Source organism: Ranitomeya imitator, chromosome 6, assembly GCF_032444005.1.
Source record: "Ranitomeya imitator isolate aRanImi1 chromosome 6, aRanImi1.pri, whole genome shotgun sequence".
NCBI classification, from domain to species: domain Eukaryota; kingdom Metazoa; phylum Chordata; class Amphibia; order Anura; family Dendrobatidae; genus Ranitomeya; species Ranitomeya imitator.
The window spans coordinates 523,273,078-523,296,669 of NC_091287.1; the positions used below are offsets into that span (position 1 = coordinate 523,273,078).

Sequence of the window (23,592 nt, forward strand, 5' to 3'; positions counted from 1 at the left end):
CTGGACCTGAGGCTCCCACCTGAGGAGCCTAACACATTGCCTGGGTTTGTTCCTACTGTCTGGTGGTTCCATATATTTCTTTCCTTTATTATCTTAACCCTCCGTCACATACAACTGATCTGACAAGCGCTTCTCTTTTACTTTCATTTCTCCTTCCTCACCAGATTGTGAGGAAACCCCCTCCCTCCAGGTAGTCTCCTGTCTCTTGAAGGTCTGTGAAACCTGATATCACAGTTGGATTTCAGAGCTTTAGGGGAGAGGATATAGCTGCACAGATCTCTTAAGGTACCTTCACACATAACGATATCGTTAACGATATCGTTGCTATTTGTGACGTAGCAACGATATCGTTAATGAAATCGTTATGTGTGACAGCGACCAACGATCAGGCCCCTGCTGGGAGATCGTTGGTCGCTGAATAAAGTCCAGAACTTTATTTCGTCGCTGGACTCCTGCTGACATCGCTGGATCGGCGTGTGTGACACCGATCCAGCGATGTCTTCACTGGTAACCAGGGTAAACATCGGGTAACTAAGCGCAGGGCCGCGCTTAGTAACCCGATGTTTACCCTGGTTACCATGCTAAAAGTAAAAAAAAACAAACACTACATACTTACCTACCGCTGTCTGTCCTCCAGCGCTGTGCTCTGCTCTCCTCCTGTACTGTCTGTGAGCCGGAAAGCAGAGCGGTGACGTCACCGCTCTGCTTTCCGGCTCCCAGACAGTACAGGAGGAGAGCAGAGAAGCAGAGCGCAGCGCTGGAGGACAGACGGCTGTAGGTAAGTATGTAGTGTTTGTTTTTTTTTACTTTTAGCATGGTAACCAGGGTAAACATCGGGTTACTAAGCGCGGCCCTGCGCTTAGTTACCCGATGTTTACCCTGGTTACTGGCATCGTTGGTCGCTGGAGAGCGGTCTGTGTGACAGCTCTCCAGCGACCAAACAGCGACGCTGCAGCGATCCGGATCGTTGTCGGTATCGCTGCAGCGTCGCTTAATGTGAAGGGGCCTTTAGGCTCATTGTATGTGAATACGTCACATTCAGTAAGGTTGGTATTTTATGTTTTGATTCATCACAATAGTTTATTTAGCTTGTTTTATGAATGTATAACACAAAATGTGAGGATATTTCATAGAAATAAGGGAGATTTTATAAAAGAAAGTGTGCTGCTCAGGCATATACAGTAGTTCCCTAACATATTCCTTCTCTTGCTTCAGATTATCTGCTGAAATGGAGAGGAAAATGTACAATTTATCCAAACAACTTGATGTTGAGGAAGTAACAAACATGCTGTTAGATGATAGAGACCTCACACTGAATGAGGATTTAGGAGAGGAAAGTGAGATTGATTCTCATGATGAGGTGGAAGAATGTGTCCTGGATTCTGAAACAGAGCAAGATGGTGACCGTGGTGAGGATGAAGAAGTTGGATCATATTATATTGGAAAAGATAAAAATACTAAATGGAACAAGAAGCCATTCCAGAAAAAACGTAGGGAACCTTTAAACATTATTACTCACCTTCCTGCAGTAATAGGAACTGCACGTAATGCAAAAACTGCAGTTGAATGCTGGAACAGTATATTTACAGATGACATTCTGGACTCTATTGTCACATATACCAACCAATATATAGACATTATAAAGGACAAGTACATCTGCAACAGAACCATCAAGCCCACAGATGAAATAGAACTGCGTGCTTTTTTTGGATTACTGTAGCTTGCAGGAGCTTATAGGGCAAATAGACAAAGTTTGGAGGAACTTTGAGGTAAAGATGGGGATGGAGTTGAAAAATTTAGCCTTGTTATGTCCATAAACAGATTCAAGATTCTAATTCGTTGCCTTCGGTTTGACGACAGAACTACCCGAACCGAACACAAAACACATGACCGACTTGCTCCAATTCGTGATATATTTCAAAGATTTGTTGTAAACTGTAAACAAAGTTATTACCCTGGAGAGAATCTCACTATTGACGAAATGCTCCCTGGTTTTCGTGGTAGATGTGCCTTTCGTCAATATATTCCATCAAAGCCAAACAAATATGGAATAAAAATTTATGCCCTTGTTGATGCCAGTAAGACCTACACTTACAACCTGGAAGTTTATGCAGGAAAACAACCAGAAGGTCCTTACTGTGTGAGCAACAAACCCATTGATGTTGTAAAAAGACTGGCTGAACCCTTATTTGGATCGGGTCGCAATATTACAGCTGACAATTGGTTTACAAGTTGTGATCTGATTGATTATCTGAAAATTCAGAAGCTGTCATATGTGGGAACTGTAAGAAAAAACAAAAGGGAATTGCCGCCACTGTTTGTAAGTGTGAAAGAGAGACAACAGTACAGCAGTATGTTTGCATTCCATAATGGAAAAGCTTTAGTTTCCTATGCACCACATGCCAAAAAAATCGTACTTCTTCTATCAACACTTCATGATGATGCTGCCATCGATCCTGGGACTGGGGCAGAAAAAAACCCGGAGATAATTACATTTTACAATGCCACCAAAGGGGGTGTGGATACAGCAGATCAGATGTGCTCCACTTTCAACGTCAGCAGAAACATCAAACGCTGGCCAATGGTCATATTTTTTGCTATGTTGAATTTGGGTGGTATAAATTCACAAGTAATTTATCTTGAAAACAAGCTTGAACCACTCCGTAGACGATTGTATCTGAAAAAATTGGCCCATGAACTAGTACTTGGAGAGCTACGCAGGAGAAGCGTGAAAACAATCGGTATCCCCCCTCGCCTTCAAGTTCAGCTCAAAAGGTTCCGCCCATGAAGATGATGGTGAAAAGTCACCATCTGCACCACCTCACAAAAGAAGGAGATGCACCACCTGCCAAACGGAAAGCGGAACCAGAAGGCTTTCAAATTATGAATGTCTCAAATGTCATAAAGCAATTTGCCTGACACATGCAAAAATGGTGTGTAATTCTTGCTATTTGCTCTGCAAGTGTGACTTTTCTGGGGAAACCTCAGCATCTACTTCTGATTGAATATGTTTTTAATAGTACTTAAGGTACCTTAAAATTAAGTTTGTGTTCAAAAATTTTCTTTCTACATTTTTTGAGAGAGTCGAACTGGGGACTATTTGGCGGGAGTTTTGAAAAGTTTGTATTTCATAGTTATTAGTTTTATGTTAAGTAAATGGTTTTTTTTTGCAACTGATTATGTGTAGTCTCTTTTATTACATCCCTATGAAGGTCACTGATCACTTTTAGAGCACTGAAATTGCAAACATTAGATATTATAGGTATTTTTCCAGCAGGCGCCTGACAGGCACATTGTATGTGAACTCGTTAGTCCGAATATTGTATGTGACGGAGGGTTAAATGTCCTGTCCTGTGTGCCAGCCCTAATGTTTAGTCCATATGTACAACCCCCAAGTCCTAACCTTTCTGCCCAATTACCTAGTGTCCAGTGGAGTTACCCCTATTTCTTTGTAGCACATTAGGTTTGTTGCCCAATTCTCCTTAGTCCATTTGTGCCCCAAGTCTCGGGCATTCAATCTTTTGAGGTTTGGTTTTTTAAGGTTTTGTTCCCAGATCCTTGGTGCTTAGTTTTTGTTTTTTTTAAGACCCAGTTCCTGACATCAAGTGATTTTGAGTCACACAACATAGTGTCCTTTGGTTTTCTATATGGAGATCAGTAGTACTTTGCCCCTTCCCTGCTATTATTGCACATTTTCACTGTGATCCTTCCAAAAACAGAAGTATATTAGATAATTGACATGTATGTAATTCACAAATACATTTCGGGCAAAGTTAACCAACTGAGTGCCGGAGAGATCTCACAGTTCAAAGTAACCTTTTTCCTTCCATACTTCTCCTCCTCTGTTTTCCCATTACCTTCCTTCTCCTGTTTCCACCATTACCTTCCTTCTCCTCTGTTTTGCTCATTACCTTCTTTCTCTTCTGTTTCCCCATTCCCTTCCTTCTCCTCTGTTTTGCTCATTACCTTCTTTCTCCTCTGTTTCCCCATTCCCTTCCTTCTCCTCTGTTTTGCTCATTACCTTCTTTCTCCTCTGTTTCTCCATTCCCTTCCTTCTCCTCTGTTTCGTTCATTTCCTTCCTTCTCCTGTTTCCCCCATTTCCTTCCTTCTTGTCACGCACGCGCCCAGACTGGTTGGCGCGGGCATACGGGGGTGTGGCCCCACTGTGCCACAAACCAGACTACCCTGGAAGGGGCGTAACTAAGTAGCTTCCTAGGTGTTCGCTGGAGCCTCTGATGGTGAGGTCAGACTTGTGCAATAGGAAGCTACCAGGTGCCACTCCAGGGTGATGTCTGGCTGTGGCTGCTGATCCCACTAAGGAACGGAGCGGGCACGGCTGGCACTCTGGCTGACAGGCGGGCACGGCTGGGACACAGGCAGGCAGACGGGTACAACAGAGACACTGGCGGGCAGGCGGACACGGCTGGCTCTCTGGTAGGCAGGCAGGTACGGCTGGAACATAGGAAGAACTGGTAGGGACCGGTCTGCAGGCAGGTATGTGAAACAGGTAGGATCCTGTTCAGACAGGAAGACTAAGTAACAAGTAGAGAAAGACCGCAAGAGCGGATGCAGAGCGAAAGCACAAGAGCTACAACCAAGAACAGAAACGCAGGAGGCGGAGCCAAGAGCTGTAGGCGGAGCCAAGTGCAGAAATGCAGGAGGCGGAGCCAAGAGCTGGAGGCGGAGCCAAGTGCAGAAACGCAGGAGGCGGAGCCAAGAGCAGGAGAAGTAGAACAGCAAAGAGCTGAGCCAGGTAGAACCGCAAAGAGCGGAGACAGGTAGAACCGCAAAGAGCGAAACCACAGAGTGCAGAGCGAAGCCACAGAGTGCAGAGCGAAGCCACAGAGTGCAGAGCAAAGTTACTGAGAGCAGAGCTAGAGCTAAGCCACAGAGTGCAGAGCTGAGTGCAGAGCAAGACACAGAGAATGCACAGCAGAAAAGGCAAACCAAGACAGAGATATAAACAGACAGTGGAATAGGACTAGACTAAGACAGAGTCAGGAACGAGACAAGACACAAAGACATAGACACAAGCCAGGGTACGATGCCCCTCTGGGTGGCAGACATAGGCCAGGGTACGAAGCCCCGCTGGGTGGCTACACAGAAACATAGGCCAGGGTACTAAGCCCCACTGGGTGGCTATACAGGACACAGACCAGGGTACAACGCCCCCCTGGGTGGCAGACAAGAGAGAGTAAAGGTACCGTCACACTAGACGATATCGCTAGCGATCCGTGACGTTGCAGCGTCCTCGCTAGCGATATCGTCCAGTGTGACAGGCAGCAGCGATCAGGCCCCTGCTGTGCTGTCGCTGGTCGGGGAAGAAAGTCCAGAACTTTGTTTCGTCGCTGGACTCCCCGTAGACATCGCTGAATCGGTGTGTGTGACACCGATTCAGCGATGTCTTCGCTGGTAACCAGGGTAAACATCGGGTTACTAAGCGCAGGGCCGCGCTTAGTAACCCGATGTTTACCCTGGTTACCATCGTTAAAGTAAAAAAAACAACCGCTACATACTTACCTACCGCTGTCTGTCCTCGGCGCTCTGCTTCTCTGGTCTGGCTGTGAGCACAGCGGCCGGAAAGCAGAGCGGTGACGTCACCACTCTGCTTTCCGGCTGCCCAGCGCTCACAGCCAGACCAGAGAAGCAGAGCGCCGAGGACAGACAGCGGTAGGTAAGTATGTAGCGGTTGTTTTTTTTACTTTAACGATGGTAACCAGGGTAAACATCGGGTTACTAAGCGCGGCCCTGCGCTTAGTAACCCGATGTTTACCCTGGTTACCGGGGACCTCGGGATCGTTGGTCGCTGGAGAGCTGTCTGTGTGACAGCTCTCCAGCGACCAAACAGCGACGCTGCAGCGATCCGGATCGTTGTCGGTATCGCTGCAGCATCGCTTAGTGTGACGGTACCTTAACCGAGACAGGGCCTGGCACCTCAGCAGCTAAGAACTGACTGAGGGAGTAAGTTGCACAGGCCCCCACCAATGGGTGGGGATGTCTTAAATACAGGAAGCCTCATGGCGATTGGCTGGGGACACCTTAGCAAGGTGCACACAGTCTCTATAAGAAACAGGAGTTGCTGGTGCCGCCCCCCTATGCACACAGACAGAGCATGCACAGAGCAGACAGCAGACATGAGGCACACAGCATGGAGCGAAGTCAGAGAGAAGTCACCACAAGGCCCAGAGAAGTAAGTGAGTTTGAGTGTAATGCAGGTGGGGGATGGGAGGCCATGCAGTGATGCCAGCAGGGTTGTTACACTTCTGTTTTGGCCATTACCTTCTTTCTCCTCTGTTTCCACATTACTTTCCTTCTCCTGTTTCGCCCATTACCTTCTTTCTCCTTTTTTTTCCCCATTAACTTCCTTCTCCTCTGTTTCGCCCATTACCTTCTTTCTCCTCTGTTTCCACATTACTTTCCTTCTCCTGTTTCGCCCATTACCTTCTTTCTCCTTTGTTTCCCATTAACTTCCTTCTCCTGTTTCCCCCATTACCTTCCTTCTCCTCTGTTTCGCCGATTACCTTCCTTCTCCTCTTTTTCGTTCATTTCCTTCCTTCTCCTGTTTCACCCATTTCCTTCCTTCTGTTTCAGCCATTACCTTCTTTCTCCTCTATTTCCCCCATTACCTTCCTTCTTCTCTGTTTCTCCAATTACCTTCCTTCTCTGTTTTGTTCATTTCCTTCTTTCGCCTCTGTTTCAACCATTTCCTTCTTTCTATGTTTCGCCCATTACCTTCTGTCTACTCTGCTTCACTCATTCCCTTCCTTCTCCTCTGTTTCACTTATTCCCTTCCTTCTCCTGTTTCGCCCATTACCTTCCTTCTCCTCTGTTTCACCCATTACCTTCCTTCTCCTCTGTTGTGCCCATTACCTTCCTTCTCTTCTGTTGTGCCCATTACCTTCCTTCTCCTCTGTTTCGCTCATTCCTTTCCTTTTCCTGTTTTGCTCATTCCCTTCCTTCTCTTCTGTTTCATCCATTACCTTCCTTCTCCTCTATTTCGCTCATTCCCTTCCTTCTCCTGTTTTACTGATAACCTTCCTTCTCCTCTGTTTCGCCCATTACCTTCCTCTCCTCTGCTTCGCCCATTTCCTTCCTTCTCTGTTTTGCCCATTACCTTCCTTCTCCTCTGTTTCGCCCATTCCCTTCCTTCTTTGTTTCACCCATTATCTTCCTTCTACTCTGTTTCACCCATTACCTTCCTTCTCTTCTGTTTCACTCATTTCCTTCCTTCTCTTCTGTTTCACCCATTATCTTCCTTCTCCTCTGTTTCGCCCATTTCCTTCCTTCTCTGTTTTGCCCATTACCTTCCTTCTCCTCTGTTTCGCCCATTTCCTTCCTTCTCTGTTTTGCCTATTACCTTCCTTTTCCTCTGTTTCGCCCATTCCCTTCCTTCTCTGTTTCACCCATTACCTTCCTTCTCCTCTGCTTCGCCCATTATCGTCCTTCTCCTCTGTTTCGCTCATTCCCTTCCTTCTCCTCTGTTTCACCCATTACCTTCCTTCTTCTCTGTGTCACTCAATCCCTTCCTTCTCCTCTGTTTCACCCATTCCCTTCCTTCTCCTCTGTTTCGCCCATTACCTTCCTTCTCCTCTGTTTCACCCATTCCCTTCTCCTCTGTTTCGCCCATTACCTTCCTTCTCCTCTGTTTCACCCATTACCGTTCTTCTCTGTTTCGCCCATTTCCTTCCGTCTCCTCTGTTTTGCCCATTCCCTTCATTCTCCTCTGTTTCGCCCATTCCCTTCCTTCTCCAGTTTAAATTTTTCAACTGGAAACAAATTTCCACTTTAATATTGCAATTCATTGCCGCTCGCTGACATTTCTGATCCACAGATCAGACCCAGAAGTAAAACTGCATTTAAAATAATGTATGTTGTTCACTCCCTTTCACCCATTACCTTCTTTCTCCTCTGTTTCACTCATTTCCTTCCTTCTCTTCTGTTTCACCCATTACCTTCCTGTCCTCTGTTTTGCCCATTACCTTCCTTCTCCTCTGTTTCGCTCATTCCCTTCCTTCTCTTCTGTTTCACCCATTACCTCATTCTTCTCTGTGTCACTCAATCCCTTCCTTCTCCTCTGTTTCGCCCATTACCTTTCTTCTCTGTTTCACTCATTCCCTTCCTTCTCCTCTGTTTCACTCATTCCCTTCCTTCTCCTGTTTCACCCATTCCCTTCCTTCTCTGTTTCGCCCATTCCCTTCGTTCTCCTCTGTTTCGCCCATTACCTTCCTTCTCCTCTGCTTTGCCCATTCCCTTCCTTCTCCTCTGTTTCGCCCATTCCCTTCATTCTCCTCTGTTTCGCCCATTCCCTTCCTTCTCTTCTGTTTCACCCATTCCCTTCCTTCTCCTCTGTTTCGCCCATTCCCTTCATTCTCCTCTGCTTTGCCCATTCCCTTCCTTCTCCTCTGTTTCGCCCATTCCCTTCATAGTAACATAGTAACATAGTAACATAGTTAGTAAGGCCGAAAAAAGACATTTGTCCATCCAGTTCAGCCTATATTCCATCATAATAAATACCCAGATCTACGTCCTTCTACAGAACCTAAATAGTAACATAGTTAGTGAGGCCGAAAAAAAGTTAGTAAGGCCTTCTCTTCTGTTTCGCCCATTCCCTTCCTTCTCTTCTGTTTCGCCCATTCCCTTCCTTCTCTTCTGTTTCGCCCATTCCTTTCCTTCTCCTCTGTTTCGCCCATTCCCTTCCTTCTCCTCTGCTTTGCTCATTCCCTTCCTTCTCCTCTGTTTCGCTCATTCCCTTCCTGCTCCTCTGCTTTGCCCATTCCCTTCCTTCTCCTCTGTTTCGCCCATTCCCTTCCTTCTCCTCTGTTTCGCCCATTCCCTTCCTTCTCTTCTGTTTCACCCATTACCTTCCTTCTCTGTTTCGCCCATTCCCTTCCTTCTCCTCTGCTTTGCCCATTCCCTTCCTTCTCCTCTGTTTCGCTCATTCCCTTCCTGCTCCTCTGCTTTGCCCATTCCCTTCCTTCTCCTCTGCTTTGCCCATTCCCTTCCTTCTCCTCTGTTTTGCCCATTCCCTTCCTTCTCCTCTGCTTTGCCCATTCCCTTCCTTCTCCTCTGTTTCGCCCATTCCCTTCCTTCTCCACTGCTTTGCCCATTCCCTTCCTTCTCCTCTGTTTCGCCCATTCCCTTCCTTCTCCTCTGTTTCGCCCATTCCCTTCCTTCTCCTCTGCTTTGCCCATTCCCTTCCTTCTCCTCTGTTTTGCCCATTCCCTTCCTTCTCCTCTGTTTTGCCCATTCCCTTCCTTCTCCTCTGCTTTGCCCATTCCCTTCCTTCTCCTCTGCTTTGCCTATTCCCTTCCTTCTCCTCTGTTTTGCCCATTCCCTTCCTTCTCCTCTGCTTTGCCCATTCCCTTCCTTCTCCTTTGCTTCGCTCATTCCCTTTCTTCTCCAATTTAAATTTTTCAACTGGAAACAAATTTCCACTTTACTATTGCAATTCATTGCCGCTCGCTGACATTTCTGATCCACAGATCAGACCCAGAAGTAAAACTGCATTTAGAATAATGTATGTTGTTCACTCCCTTTAATGAACGGGAGCGCATTAGACAAGATTTGTAAGTCCCTAAATTCAGAAAATGAACTCATTAGCCGCGGTGACAATTGCCCATTCCCTTCCTTCTCCTCTGCTTTGCCCATTCCCTTCCTTCTCCTGTTTCGCCCATTCCCTTCATTCTCCTCTGTTTCGCCCATTCCCTTCCTTCTCTTCTGTTTTGCCCATTCCCTTCCTTCTCCTCTGTTTCCCCCATTCCCTTCTTTCTCCTCTGCTTTGCCCATTCCCTTCCTTCTCCTCTGTTTCGCCCAATCCCTTCCTTCTCTTCTGTTTCGCCCATTCCCTTCCTTCTCTTCTGTTTCGCCCATTCCCTTCCTTCTCTTCTGTTTCGCCCATTCCCTTCCTTCTCCTCTGTTTCGCCCATTACCTTCCTTCTCCTCTGCTTCACCCATTACCTTCCTTCTCTGTTTCGCCCATTCCCTTCCTTCTCCTCTGCTTTGCCCATTCCCTTCCTTCTCCTGTTTCGCTCATTCCCTTCCTGCTCCTCTGCTTTGCCCATTCCCTTCCTTCTCCTCTGTTTCGCCCATTCCCTTCCTTCTCCTCTGTTTCGCCCATTCCCTTCCTTCTCTTCTGTTTCACCCATTACCTTCCTTCTCTGTTTCGCCCATTCCCTTCCTTCTCCTCTGCTTTGCCCATTCCCTTCCTTCTCCTCTGTTTCGCTCATTCCCTTCCTGCTCCTCTGCTTTGCCCATTCCCTTCCTTCTCCTCTGCTTTGCCCATTCCCTTCCTTCTCTGTTTTGCCCATTCCCTTCCTTCTCCTCTGCTTTGCCCATTCCCTTCCTTCTCCTGTTTCGCCCATTCCCTTCCTTCTCCACTGCTTTGCCCATTCCCTTCCTTCTCCTCTGTTTCGCCCATTCCCTTCCTTCTCCTCTGTTTCGCCCATTCCCTTCCTTCTCCTCTGCTTTGCCCATTCCCTTCCTTCTCCTCTGTTTTGCCCATTCCCTTCCTTCTCCTCTGCTTTGCCCATTCCCTTCCTTCTCCTCTGTTTCGCCCATTCCCTTCCTTTTCCTCTGTTTTGCCCAGTCCCTTCCTTCTCCTCTGCTTTGCCCATTCCCTTCCTTCTCCTCTGTTTCCCCCATTCCCTTCATTCTCCTCTGTTTCGCCCATTCCCTTCCTTCTCTTCTGTTTCGCCCATTCCCTTCCTTCTCTTCTGTTTCGCCCATTCCCTTCATTCTCCTCTGCTTTGCCCATTCCCTTCATAGTAACATAGTAACATAGTAACATACATAGTAACATAGTAACATAGTAACATAGTTAGTAAGGCCGAAAAAAGACATTTGTCCATCCAGTTCAGCCTTCCCTTCTGTTTCGCCCATTCCCTTCCTTCTCCTCTGCTTTGCCCATTCCCTTCCTTCTCCTCTGTTTTGCCCATTCCCTTCCTTCTCCTCTGCTTTGCCCATTCCCTTCCTTCTCCTTTGCTTCGCTCATTCCCTTTCTTCTCCAATTTAAATTTTTCAACTGGAAACAAATTTCCACTTTACTATTGCAATTCATTGCCGCTCGCTGACATTTCTGATCCACAGATCAGACCCAGAAGTAAAACTGCATTTAGAATAATGTATGTTGTTCACTCCCTTTAATGAACGGGAGCGCATTAGACAAGATTTGTAAGTCCCTAAATTCAGAAAATGAACTCATTAGCCGCGGTGACAATTGCCCATTCCCTTCCTTCTCCTCTGCTTTGCCCATTCCCTTCATTCTCCTCTGTTTCGCCCATTCCCTTCCTTCTCTTCTGTTTCGCCCATTCCCTTCATTCTCCTCTGCTTTGCCCATTCCCTTCCTTCCCCTCTGTTTCGCCCATTCCCTTCTTTCTCTTCTGTTTCGCCCATTCCCTTCCTTCTCTTCTGTTTCGCCCATTCCCTTCCTTCTCTTCTGTTTCGCCCATTCCCTTCCTTCTCCTCTGTTTCGCCCATTACCTTCCTTCTTCTCTGTTTCACCCATTACCTTCCTTCTCTGTTTCGCCCATTCCCTTCCTTCTCCTCTGCTTTGCCCATTCCCTTCCTTCTCCTCTGTTTCGCCCATTCCCTTCCTTCTCTTCTGTTTCACCTATTACCTTCATTCTCTGTTTCGCCCATTCCCTTCCTTCTCCTCTGCTTTTCCCATTCCCTTCCTTCTCCTCTGTTTCGCTCATTCCCTTTCTGCTCCTCTGCTTTGCCCATTCCCTTCCTTCTCCTCTGTTTCGCCCATTCCCTTCCTTCTCCTCTGTTTCGCCCATTCCCTTCCTTCTCTTTCACCCATTACCTTCCTTCTCTGTTTCGCCCATTCCCTTCCTTCTCCTCTGCTTTGCCCATTCCCTTCCTTCTCCTCTGTTTCGCCCATTCCCTTCCTTCTCCACTGCTTTGCCCATTCCCTTCCTTCTCCTCTGCTTTGCCCATTCCCTTCCTTCTCCTCTGTTTCGCCCATTCCCTTCCTTCTCCTCTGCTTTGCCCATTCCCTTCCTTCTCCTCTGTTTTGCCCATTCCCTTCCTTCTCCTCTGCTTTGCCCATTCCCTTCCTTCTCCTCTGTTTCGCCCATTCCCTTCCTTCTCCTCTGCTTTGCCCATTCCCTTCCTTCTCCTCTGCTTTGCCCATTCCCTTCCTTCTCCTCTGCTTTGCCCATTCCCTTCCTTCTCCTCTGCTTTGCCCATTCCCTTCCTTCTCCTCTGTTTCGCCCATTCCCTTCCTTCTCCTCTGCTTTGCCCATTCCCTTCCTTCTCCTCTGTTTTGCCCATTCCCTTCCTTCTCCTCTGCTTTGCCCATTCCCTTCCTTCTCCTCTGCTTCGCTCATTCCCTTCCTTCTCCAGTTTAAATTTTTCAACTGGAAACAAATTTCCACTTTACTATTGCAATTCATTGCCGCTCGCTGACATTTCTGATCCACAGATCAGACCCAGAAGTAAAACTGCATTTAGAATAATGTATGTTGTTCACTCCCTTTAATGAACGGGAGCGAATTAGACAAGATTTGTAAGTCCCTAAATTCAGAAAATGAACTCGTTAGCCACGGTGACATTTGCCCATTCCCTTCCTTCTCCTCTGCTTTGCCCATTCCCTTCCTTCTCTGTTTCGCCCATTCCCTTCATTCTCCTCTGTTTCGCCCATTCCCTTCCTTCTCTTCTGTTTCGCCCATTCCCTTCCTTCTCCTCTGTTTCGCCCATTCCCTTCATTCTCCTCTGCTTTGCCCATTCCCTTCCTTCTCCTCTGTTTCGCCCATTCCCTTCCTTCTCTTCTGTTTCGCCCATTCCCTTCCTTCTCTTCTGTTTCGCCCATTCCCTTCCTTCTCTTCTGTTTCGCCCATTCCCTTCCTTCTCCTGTATCACCCATTCCCTTCCTTCTCCTCTGCTTTGCCCATTCCCTTCCTTCTCCTCTGTTTCGCCCATTCCCTTCATTCTCCTCTGTTTTGCCCATTCCCTTCCTTCTCTTCTGTTTCGCCCATTCCCTTCCTTCTCCTCTGTTTTGCCCATTCCCTTCCTTCTCCTCTGCTTTGCCCATTCCCTTCCTTCTCCTCTGTTTCGCCCATTCCCTTCCTTCTCCTCTGCTTTGCCCATTCCCTTCCTTCTCCTCAGCTTTGCCCATTCCCTTCCTTCTCCTCTGTTTCGCCCATTCCCTTCCTTCTCCTCTGTTTCGCCCATTCCCTTCCTTCTCCTCTGCTTTGCCCATTCCCTTCCTTCTCCTCTGTTTTGCCCATTCCCTTCCTTCTCCTCTGCTTTGCCCATTCCCTTCCTTCTCCTCTGCTTTGCCCATTCCCTTCCTTCTCCTCTGTTTCGCCCATTCCCTTCCTTCTCCTCTGTTTCGCCCATTACCTTCCTTCTCCTCTGTTTCGCCCATTCCCTTCCTTCTCCTCTGTTTCGCCCATTCCCTTCCTTCTCCTCTGCTTTGCCCATTCCCTTCCTTCTCCTCTGCTTTGCCCATTCCCTTCCTTCTCCTCTGCTTTGCCCATTCCCTTCCTTCTCCTCTGTTTCGCCCATTCCCTTCCTTCTCCTCTGCTTTGCCCATTCCCTTCCTTCTCCTCTGCTTTGCCCATTCCCTTCCTTCTCCTCTGCTTTGCCCATTCCCTTCCTGCTCCTCTGCTTTGCCCATTCCCTTCCTTCTCCTCTGCTTTGCCCATTCCCTTCCTTCTCCTCTGTTCTGCCCATTCCCTTCCTTCTCCTCTGCTTTGCCCATTCCCTTCCTTCTCCTCTGCTTTGCCCATTTCCTTCCTTCTCCTCTGCTTTGCCCATTCCCTTCCTTCTCCTCTGCTTTGCCCATTCCCTTCCTTCTCCTCTGCTTTGCCCATTCCCTTCCTTCTCCTCTGTTCTGCCCATTCCCTTCCTTCTCCTCTGTTTCGCCCATTCCCTTCCTTCTCCTCTGCTTTGCCCATTCCCTTCCTTCTCCTCTGCTTCGCTCATTCCCTTCCTTCTCCTCTGCTTTGCCCATTCCCTTCCTTCTCCTCTGTTTTGCCCATTTCCTTCCTTCTCCTCTGTTTTGCCCATTCCCTTCCTTCTCCTCTGTTCTGCCCATTCCCTTCCTTCTCCTCTGCTTCGCTCATTCCCTTCCTTCTCCTCTGTTTCGCCCATTCCCTTCCTTCTCTTCTGTTTCGCTCATTCCCTTCCTTCTCCTCTGCTTTGCCCATTCCCTTCCTTCTCCTCTTTTTCGCCCATTCCCTTCCTTCTCCTCTGCTTCGATCATTCCTTTCCTTCTCCTCTGTTTCGCCCATTCCCTTCCTTCTCTTCTGTTTCGCTCATTCCCTTCCTTCTCCTCTGTTTCGCCCATTCCCTTCCTTCTCTTCTGTTTCGCTCATTCCCTTCCTTCTCCTCTTTTTCGCCCATTCCCTTCCTTCTCCTCTGCTTTGCCCATTCCCTTCATAGTAACATAATAACATAGTAACATAGTTAGTAAGGCCGAAAAAAGACATTTGTCCATCCAGTTCAGCCTATATTCCATCATAATAAATCCCCAGATCTACGTCCTTCTACAGAACCTAATAATTGTATGATACAATATTGTTCTGCTCCAGGAAGACATCCAGGCCTCTCTTGAACCCCTCGACTGAGTTCGCCATCACCACCTCCTCAGGCAAGCAATTCCAGATTCTCACTGCCCTAACAGTAAAGAATCCTCTTCTATGTTGGTGGAAAAACCTTCTCTCCTCCAGACGCAAAGAATGCCCCCTTGTGCCCGTCACCTTCCTTGGTATAAACAGATCCTCAGCGAGATATTTGTATTGTCCCCTTATATACTTATACATGGTTATTAGATCGCCCCTCAGTCGTCTTTTTTCTAGACTAAATAATCCTAATTATTCTCCTCTTTTTCGCCCATTCCCTTCCTTCTCCTTTTTTTCGCCCATTCCCTTCATTCTCCTCTGTTTCGCCCATTCCCTTCCTTCTCCTCTGTTTCGCCCATTCCCTTCCTTCTCTTCTGTTTCGCTCATTCCCTTCCTTCTCTTCTGTTTCACTCATTCCCTTCCTTCTCTTCTGTTTCGCTCATTCCCTTCCTTCTCCTCTGCTTTGCCCATTCCCTTCCTTCTCCTCTTTTTCGCCCATTCCCTTCCTTCTCCTCTGCTTCGCTCATTCCCTTCCTTCTCCTCTGTTTCGCCCATTCCCTTCCTTCTCTTCTGTTTCGCTCATTCCCTTCCTTCTCCTCTGTTCTGCCCATTCCCTTCATTCTCCTCTGTTTCGCCCATTCCCTTCCTTCTCTTCTGTTTCGCCCATTCCCTTCCTTCTCTTCTGTTTCGCTCATTCCCTTCCTTCTCCTCTGTTTCGCCCATTCCCTTCCTTCTCTTCTGTTTCGCTCATTCCCTTCCTTCTCTTCTGTTTCGCTCATTCCCTTCCTTCTCTTCTGTTTCGCTCATTCCCTTCCTTCTCCTCTGCTTTGCCCATTCCCTTCCTTCTCCTCTTTTTCGCCCATTCCCTTCCTTCTCCTCTGCTTCGCTCATTCCCTTCCTTCTCCTCTGTTTCGCCCATTCCCTTCCTTCTCTTCTGTTTCGCTCATTCCCTTCCTTCTCCTCTTTTTCGCCCATTCCCTTCCTTCTCCTCTGCTTTGCCCATTCCCTTCCTTCTCCTCTTTTTCGCCCATTCCCTTCATTCTCCTCTGTTTCGCCCATTCCCTTCATTCTTCTCTGTTTCGCCCATTCCCTTCCTTCTCCAGTTTAAATTTTTCAACTGGAAACAAATTTCCACTTTACTATTGCAATTCATTGCCGCTCGCTGACATTTCTGATCCACAGATCAGACCCAGAAGTAAAACTGCATTTAGAATAATGTATGTTGTTCGCTCCCTTTAATGAACGGGAGCGCATTAGACAGGATTTGTAAGTCCCTAAATTCAGAAAATGAACTCATTAGCCGCGGTGACATTTGCTTGGAAACAGACTATAATGTAGCAGCGAGGTAATAATGACTTGGGATGAAGGTCTGAAAACATATTTCACCAAAATTATTTTCTGCAATAAAGTAACATGTCTGACAAATTGTATGTAATGTAGAAGACGGGTAATGAAACTTCCTACGGACGGCAATCCGCCGCGGTATAATACGCTACGCCGCAGTATCTGGCTCTGGGTCGGGGCGCAAGGATATTTTAATCTGCACAAATACTAACATTTATGGAGTCGAACACCTCGAAGCGATAGAACAAGTTTGTATATTAATAGTGTCATTCTGAATAGTGCAGCGTCGGCAGAATATCTCCCGTCTCCGCTCGCCATTTGCAACAATACAGAGAAAAAGTCAATCTGAAAAATGCAAACGTAATGAGCCGCTGCGTGTAACCTCTGCGCAGATGCCGCCGGATGAGAGCTTTAATGGCTTCAGATAATGTGCGGTAGAGGCAGAAGATTAGGCTCGGTGTATATGAATGGGCGTATTGTGCTGTTATTGATTATATGACCAATATTAGATGTAGTTATACACATGGAGTTATTAAAGGAGATGTCTGATAATTAAAAAAAAATCTGATTTTTCCCCAAAACAGCGCCACTCTAGTCCAGTGGTTATATCTGGTATTGCAGGTCATGAGGAGTCGTGGAAAGGGGGACGGAGTTGCAATAAGCACATGAGTGACACTGGGGTTGTCTGATACTTGAAAAAAAAAAAAGTTTTGATTTTTTGGCCCAAAACAGTGCCACTGTAGTTCAGTGGCTATATTTTGTATTGCAGGTTGTAAGGGTTTAAAGGGAACCTGTCACCCCGTTTTTTCAGATTGAGATATAAATACTGTTAAATAGGGCCTGCGCTGTGCGTTACAATAGTGTATGTAGTGTACCCTGATTCCCCACCTATGCTGAGAAATACATTACCAAAGTCGCCGTTTTCGCCTGTCAATCAGGCTGGTCAGGTCGGGTGGGCGTGTTCACAGCGCTGTTTCTTCCTCGGCCGCCGCGATCTCTTCTGCGCACGCGCGGCATCCCGCGGCCATTTTCCTGAAGCCCCGTGCAGCAGAGCACTCTATCTGCGCACGCGCGGCCCCAGGAAGATGGCCGCCCCCACCGATGAAAGGGATGACAGCGCAGATCGCACGCTGTGTCTTCACGTGCGCGCAGGGAATTCGGAACTTGGACATGCGCACACCACTACGCCACCAACGGAAAGCTGGGGAAGAAAAGAGCGATGTCACCACGCCCACCCGACCTGACCAGCCTGATTGACAGGCGAAAACGGCGACTTTGGTAATGTATTTCTCAGCATAGGTGGGGAATCAGGGTACACTACATAAACTATAGTAATGCACAGCGCAGGCCCTATTTAACAGTATTTATATCTCAATCTGAAAAAACGGGGTGACAGGTTCCCTTTAAGTAAAAGGGGACTGAGTTACAATAGAGGCATGAGTGACACATTTTTCCCAATTCCATACAAGTCACTCTGCAGGCGGCCTTTAAATGACTGTGGCACCCCTGAAAGCTTGGAAAAAGCTTAAAACGCGAAACGCGCGTCGGGGTGCCACAGTCATTTAAAGGTACAGTACTTATTATCTTTACTTCCATCCTTAAGGTTTCCTATCCCTGTTCCTTACCCTCATGCCCCCTTCTTATGGATTTTTTTGCTCCATACATCATAATTAGGCACTAATTGAAAACTTTTTCATATTTCTTTTGTGGCTGAATCACGTGGAGGCAGTTACTATTATATGGATTGACAACGGAATACATATAAGGATATTGCAAACACTGTTATGGGGCTTGTTATAGTTTGACTACTTCACTATGTATGATATATAAAAAAGATTTTTGGAAGCTTCACTGCTCCACAAATTTATAAATACTTACCGTAATCTTCACTATAATTCTAATAACAGCCCCATTCTTAAAGATGATGATTCACCTGTAATTTGTGCACCTTTTTTTGGCTGTTTTTGTTTGCATATTGCTGTCCCCATACTAACTGATTTTACGTTTAATCTTTTAATATTGTATATGGCATATAGCTTCCCGTCTATTTTTTGATTTATGCAATGTTTGGAAGTGCCATGGATCTAGGCATGGTATATACTCTTTGAGGTCCATTTATAAATAACTGATCTCTGCTGCATTGTTTTTTTTTTTAACATTGAAGTCTATGGAAAACGGATCCGTTAATTAGCCATCCATTTTTCTTTCATTTGTAAAGGATCATTGTTCTGCTTACTAGAGTCTATTATTATACCTTATGGCCAGTATGAAAACTGAAAGTCTGTTGTTGTTTTTTTTTTAATTTCTAATTCAGATAGTGTTACGCAAAATAAAAAAAATAGCTTCAATAATGAAAAAAAATGTGTTTTACATCTGCTTTATAAGAAGATCATTTTCCCTTTGAGTCACGTCTCTTTGTGCAGATTGTCGTGTCAGGTTTCCAGTAATAGAAATCTCTAAGCCGTACCAAAGGGGTCTTATGTCTGTATAGGGCCCCTACATTCTGGAGAGAACACCGCGTGTAGCTATGTGTATTCATTCTTTTTTCCATTCTACTATTCCTCTGATTTTTCCTCTCGTTTGGGTTACAAATACTGATGTAAAATACTGACCAAATACTGACCTTGGCCTATCTTGTATTTTACTAATTGAAATCTCTGCTTATACTGCGCTCAGGAGTCCAGTGGGCGGTCCTAGGCAGTGATTGACAGCTTTTTCTACATACACTTGTGACGCCCCAGGGTCCTGGTCATCACAGTGGCATTGCTTTCCTCACGGGGAGAGTGATGTTACGCTTGGAAGCAATGAAGGATCTCTTTTATCAGGTAATCACCATACACACAACATGTTCACACTCCAGGCCAGAAGGAGGAGCTCTGAACCCAGATTAAGGGGAACTTCCCTATATTCCGGTCTGGAGGGAAAGGAAGTTGAGCAGTCTGTCAGAGGACAGAGAAGAGAGCAGTCAGACATTGAGTGTCAGAGAGGCTGAAAGGGCCATGTAGCCTGAAGTTGCTACAGCTCCTGGAGAAAGAGAACTGAGAAAGAACAGACAGTTTGTGAAAAGTGTGCAGGAGAGCGGAGCACAGGAGAGTGATACCAGGGGAGCTTAGCACCGATTTGACTACCTCCCAGGCTAGCGCAAATTCCGGTAACCGGAAGACCGAGGTTGTATCAGACTCTTAAGAGGCACAGCAGAAACCGGCAGGACAGCTGGATTATAAATCACCTGTCCGCCTTAATACCCAGGAGGCACAGTGGCACATAGAGCCCGGGTCATGATAGAGACCCTGGAAAAAGGCTCGAGTCACCTGTCATACGGGTTTGTGTCCTAACCTATATGGGGGACAGAGAGAGAGGAACTGTGAGGACCTTATCAGAAGCCATAGGCAGTAAGGGACTACAACACCACCGCGCTATGAGGAAGGCTTTCATCTCCACCCGGTAAAGGGGACTCTGGATTCGCATCCAAGCCGGCCGGACTCTGCCTGTACCTGTCATCTGCTGCCCTGGAATGCAGTTGCTTGAAGCCTTCAGTATACCAGGTAAAGAGACTGCAACCTTGTGTCCTCCATTTCTTATCACACCACTCACCATCTTCACCTACACACCGGGAGCCCTAGGGACTTACTTCACCTGTGGGAAGGTATACCATCTAGCTGCCATAACATCACCCCCAGAGGACCTCTTTAAGCAGCGTCGGTCCCCACTGACCGAATACCACAGGTGGCGTAACGAAAAAACTTTATTCTCAAAACCCCTTTAAAGACCATTTAACATGGTCACCCAGGGCCACGGACCAGGCCGCCGCCACCGTGACATCCCCCTTTGAGCCGACTGGACCCGGTACCGAGTACCCCACGGCCCTAGCGGGCGTACCACACTTGTACAGGGAAGACTGTCGATCACTGATTAGAACCGCCCACTGGATGCCTCAGCTCAGAATAAGCATGGACTCCAATGAATCTCCCACAAACTTAGATATCAGTTTGCTCTGCTGCTTCTACTCTAGAACATGCCGCCCATAGATTTCACCATGTTTCCAAGCTGACAAGTTCTCGTTAATAGTTTCGAAAGGTGTGATCATTTCAAGAAGTTGCTGATATAAGACAATCCCTTTAAGCCTCGTAAAGTTTTTTTGTTAACAATTAAGTGATTTACTAGATACAAGGAGTGTCCGACTATGGAGACCCCAGCAATTGGGTCGTGTTCTCGCTATTGCACCGTTCGCCCTGTTTAGCCTCCGTGCTGAAGACGGCGTTATCTGAGAAAACTTCAGAGAGAGTGCTCTCACAAGAGAGATTCTAAGGCTTTGTTCACATTAGGTGATTTTGCTGCGCTTTTCTGATCTCTGGGCAGGAATAAAGGTATTGCAAAAAGGAAGGTTTCGCTGCGTTTTTGGTGCTTTTTTTGTATGTTTTTTCCTGCGTTTCTTTCAGGCTACATTTGTCTCTTGTGCATGCTGATAAAGTTCAGCAACAACAACAAAAAAATCTCATTCTATTTAATCAGGTTTTGGCACAAAAAAAAGTTGCAAAACCCGATACCTGCATCTTTTGGTGCGGATTTTCAACATTTTTTGGGCGCAGGTTTTCAGCTTTTTTTTCACCACCCATTACTTTCAATGGGTGAAAAAAATGCAGAAAAAACGCTGAAAGAAGTGACATGCTCTATTGTGAAACAAAACAGGCAATGTACTGATGACAAAAAAAAACAATGTGTGTGCGTGAGATTTCTGAGATCTCATAGACATAGTTGGTTGTAAAACACAGTGGAAAATTTGCATTAAAAAATGCTGAAAAAACACCTAGTGCAATGTGAGAAACTCCCACGAGTCTCTCACCTCAATACCCGGCACTGCCGCTGGCACTCGGGACCAAAGTGTTCAGCTACATAGAAATACATGCATCCGCATGCTCCGTTCCCGAGTGCCTGCGGCAGTGCCGGGTATTGAGATACTCACATTGCACTCGCAAGTGTGACCCCGGCCTAATACACAAATGCTGCACATCAGTGGTTTCATACAGGCAGTAAGTCCAGGCTTTTGTTGAAGCGTGATCGTATAATCACTATCACACCATTCACTGTCTATAGGGTGGTGGTCACTCATAATCAGTTCTGAGTCTCTGCCGCTTCTCCCACCGTTAGTGTCTGCAGCTCTGACGTCACATCGACAACACTGCAGCCAATCAGTTTTGAACACTTGAAGAAAAAGAGGTGCAAAAAGCCCTGGAAAGTCCTAACGCTAGCTGACATTTATCATGAATTAGAAATCAATCCTGTAACATAGTGAAAAATATCAGCTGGTTCAACTGATGGCCTATAAAAAGGTGTCTTATTACCAATGTGCCACACCATAATCTCATGATGGATAAAACCAGTGAGTTGTCTCAAGACCTTCACAACCTTATTGTTGCAAAACATACTGATGTCGTTGGTAACAGACGAATTTCTAAACTACTGAAGGTTCCAGTGGTGCTCCCCACAAGATTTCAGATAGAGGAGTGAAAAGATAACTGAAAAGAGTTGTCCAAGAGCCAAGGACCACCTTAGAGAGCTACAGAAAGACCTGAAATCAGCAGGCACAATTTTATCAAAGAAAACCATAAGTAATGCACTCAACCTCATAGCCTGTATGCATGCTCACCACGCAAGACTCTATTGCTGAACAAAAAGCATGTTTATGTACGTTTATAGTTTGCTCAACAACATTTAGACAAGCCTGTGAAATACTGGGAGAATATAGTCTGGTCAGATGAGAGCAAAATTGAACTATTTGGATATAATATACATCATGTTTGGAGGTCAAAAGGCACTGCATATCACCCCAAAGACACCATAACTACAGTGAAGATTAGAGGTGGGAACATCATGGTGTTGGGCTGTTTTTCAGCATATGGCACTGGCAAATTTCATGTGATTAAAGGAAGGATGAATAGACAAATGTGCCGAGACATCTAGATTGTGAGCCCCAATGGGGACAGCGATGATAATGTGTACAAACTGTAAAGTGCTGCGCAATATGTTGGTGTTATATAAATAAAAGATTACTATTATTATAACTCTCTAGTCGTTTCAGAGAAATTAATCGAAAATGTATGGAAGAAACTGAAGTACAGGGGTCATAGAAAGAGCCCACGGGACCTTCAGGATGTGAAGAGTGTTTGTGTGGAAGAATGGGCCAAAATCCCACCTGAGCAATGTCTGCGACTAGTTTCTCCATACAGGAGGCGTCTTGATGCTTAATCACCAGCCAAGGCTTTGGTACTAAGTATTACATACATTTCAGTAAGTGTGTACAATACTTTTTTCCTTGTGTCATTTCTCATTATTACACATAATTTATGGACATCTACGATTTGATTTCTTTGCCTATGTGGATTGGACGGGTTGTTAACGACATCTGGTGAGAATTTCATGTCAATAGCACCTTTATAAATTTACTTAGATAATTGGTGATATATTCAATACTTATTTCACCCGCTGCATATTCTACACTAAAGTTACATACTGGTGCCTTATGTGGTGCCATAGAGTCCAATAGATAACACACAATGCGAAGTAACAAACTCAGCTCTGCTATATGTGAGTGTTGCTGATAACAATTACCCAAAGATTTGCGTTTTCCCAACACACTGTAATAATGCACCGTGCGAGGAGGCATAGTTTCAGATTATACAAAATGACAAACTCAGCCCTGCTACACGGCGACAAGCATGGCTCTGCTACATCTCTATAGGTTTACAGCCAGTGCAGCCATGAAGTCGCAGTCAGCAGCATCTTCCCCTATTGTGATGTCACGTCGCAGAGCAGTGATTGGCAGCTGACCAGTGCTATAATTACGTGACGTCATGCCCTTACCCACAGATGCCAGCTGCTGCCACCAGCCAACAATGGCCGCCACTCACCCTCCAGAGCCATGGCCTCAGCAGTCGCGCGCTCCGCACATTATTCCTGCCGTCCAGGAAGCAGATGTCTCTTTTATTCTCGCTGAGAGGAGATTTCTTTGCTGTTTTCCCATCAGATGCTGTGAGCAACCTGCATAGAGCGAACCTCAGAGCCAGCCGCAGGGGATCATGGGAGATGTAGTACTTTTAGTTTAAAAAAACGTATCCCGCGCCGCCGTGCGGAGCTGCCGCCGCAGGTGCGGGCACGACGTCCTGCAGGATTTTACGCCTCGAGAGAAGCGTATACAGAAAATCCCGATTTATACAATTCACGTCATGTTACAAGAAGGTGTCACTCAGCGGCGGACTACGCTTCCCAGTATGCTGCATTCCAGCAGTCAATTCTGGCAGAAAACACGGGTATTTCTCTAAGAACTTCCTAGTCAGGTGCGGTGCGCAGACCAATGGCTTCATGCTTGTACTTTGCCCTATTTCTGCTCTCACGTCACTGCTCCTTGTGGCGACACTTTCTCGTCTTGTGTTACAGATCATACACATACCGTGATACATTGCTGCAGAATTGGAGAAGATCCTAGGATTGATTGCATTTATTAATAGCTCTATCCACAAATGCTTCTATGCATCTAAAATATAAAAAAAAAAGAAGCAACTTCACTAATTGTCTCGATTAGAAATATCCCGCCGCTATGTGTGCGCAGCTTTTATCCCAACAGTCCGTCCAATCAGCGCCAAGGTTCTTAGACTGTTGCACCAGATTTTCAATAGCAGAAAT

General features: G+C 46.3%; 1 protein-coding gene across 1 annotated transcript in view; it reads right to left on the reverse strand.

Annotated features, from left to right (window-relative positions):
• SAMD12 (sterile alpha motif domain containing 12) overlaps nt 1-23,093 on the reverse strand; it is an 803,045-nt gene extending 779,952 nt beyond the window's left edge. The window contains exon 1 of the mRNA XM_069731810.1: nt 22,821-23,093. Within this exon, the coding sequence (XP_069587911.1) occupies nt 22,821-22,833 (13 nt within the window). The 5' untranslated portion in view covers nt 22,834-23,093. The remainder of the gene's footprint in view (nt 1-22,820) is intronic.
• Nucleotides 23,094-23,592: the final 499 nt, after the last annotated feature.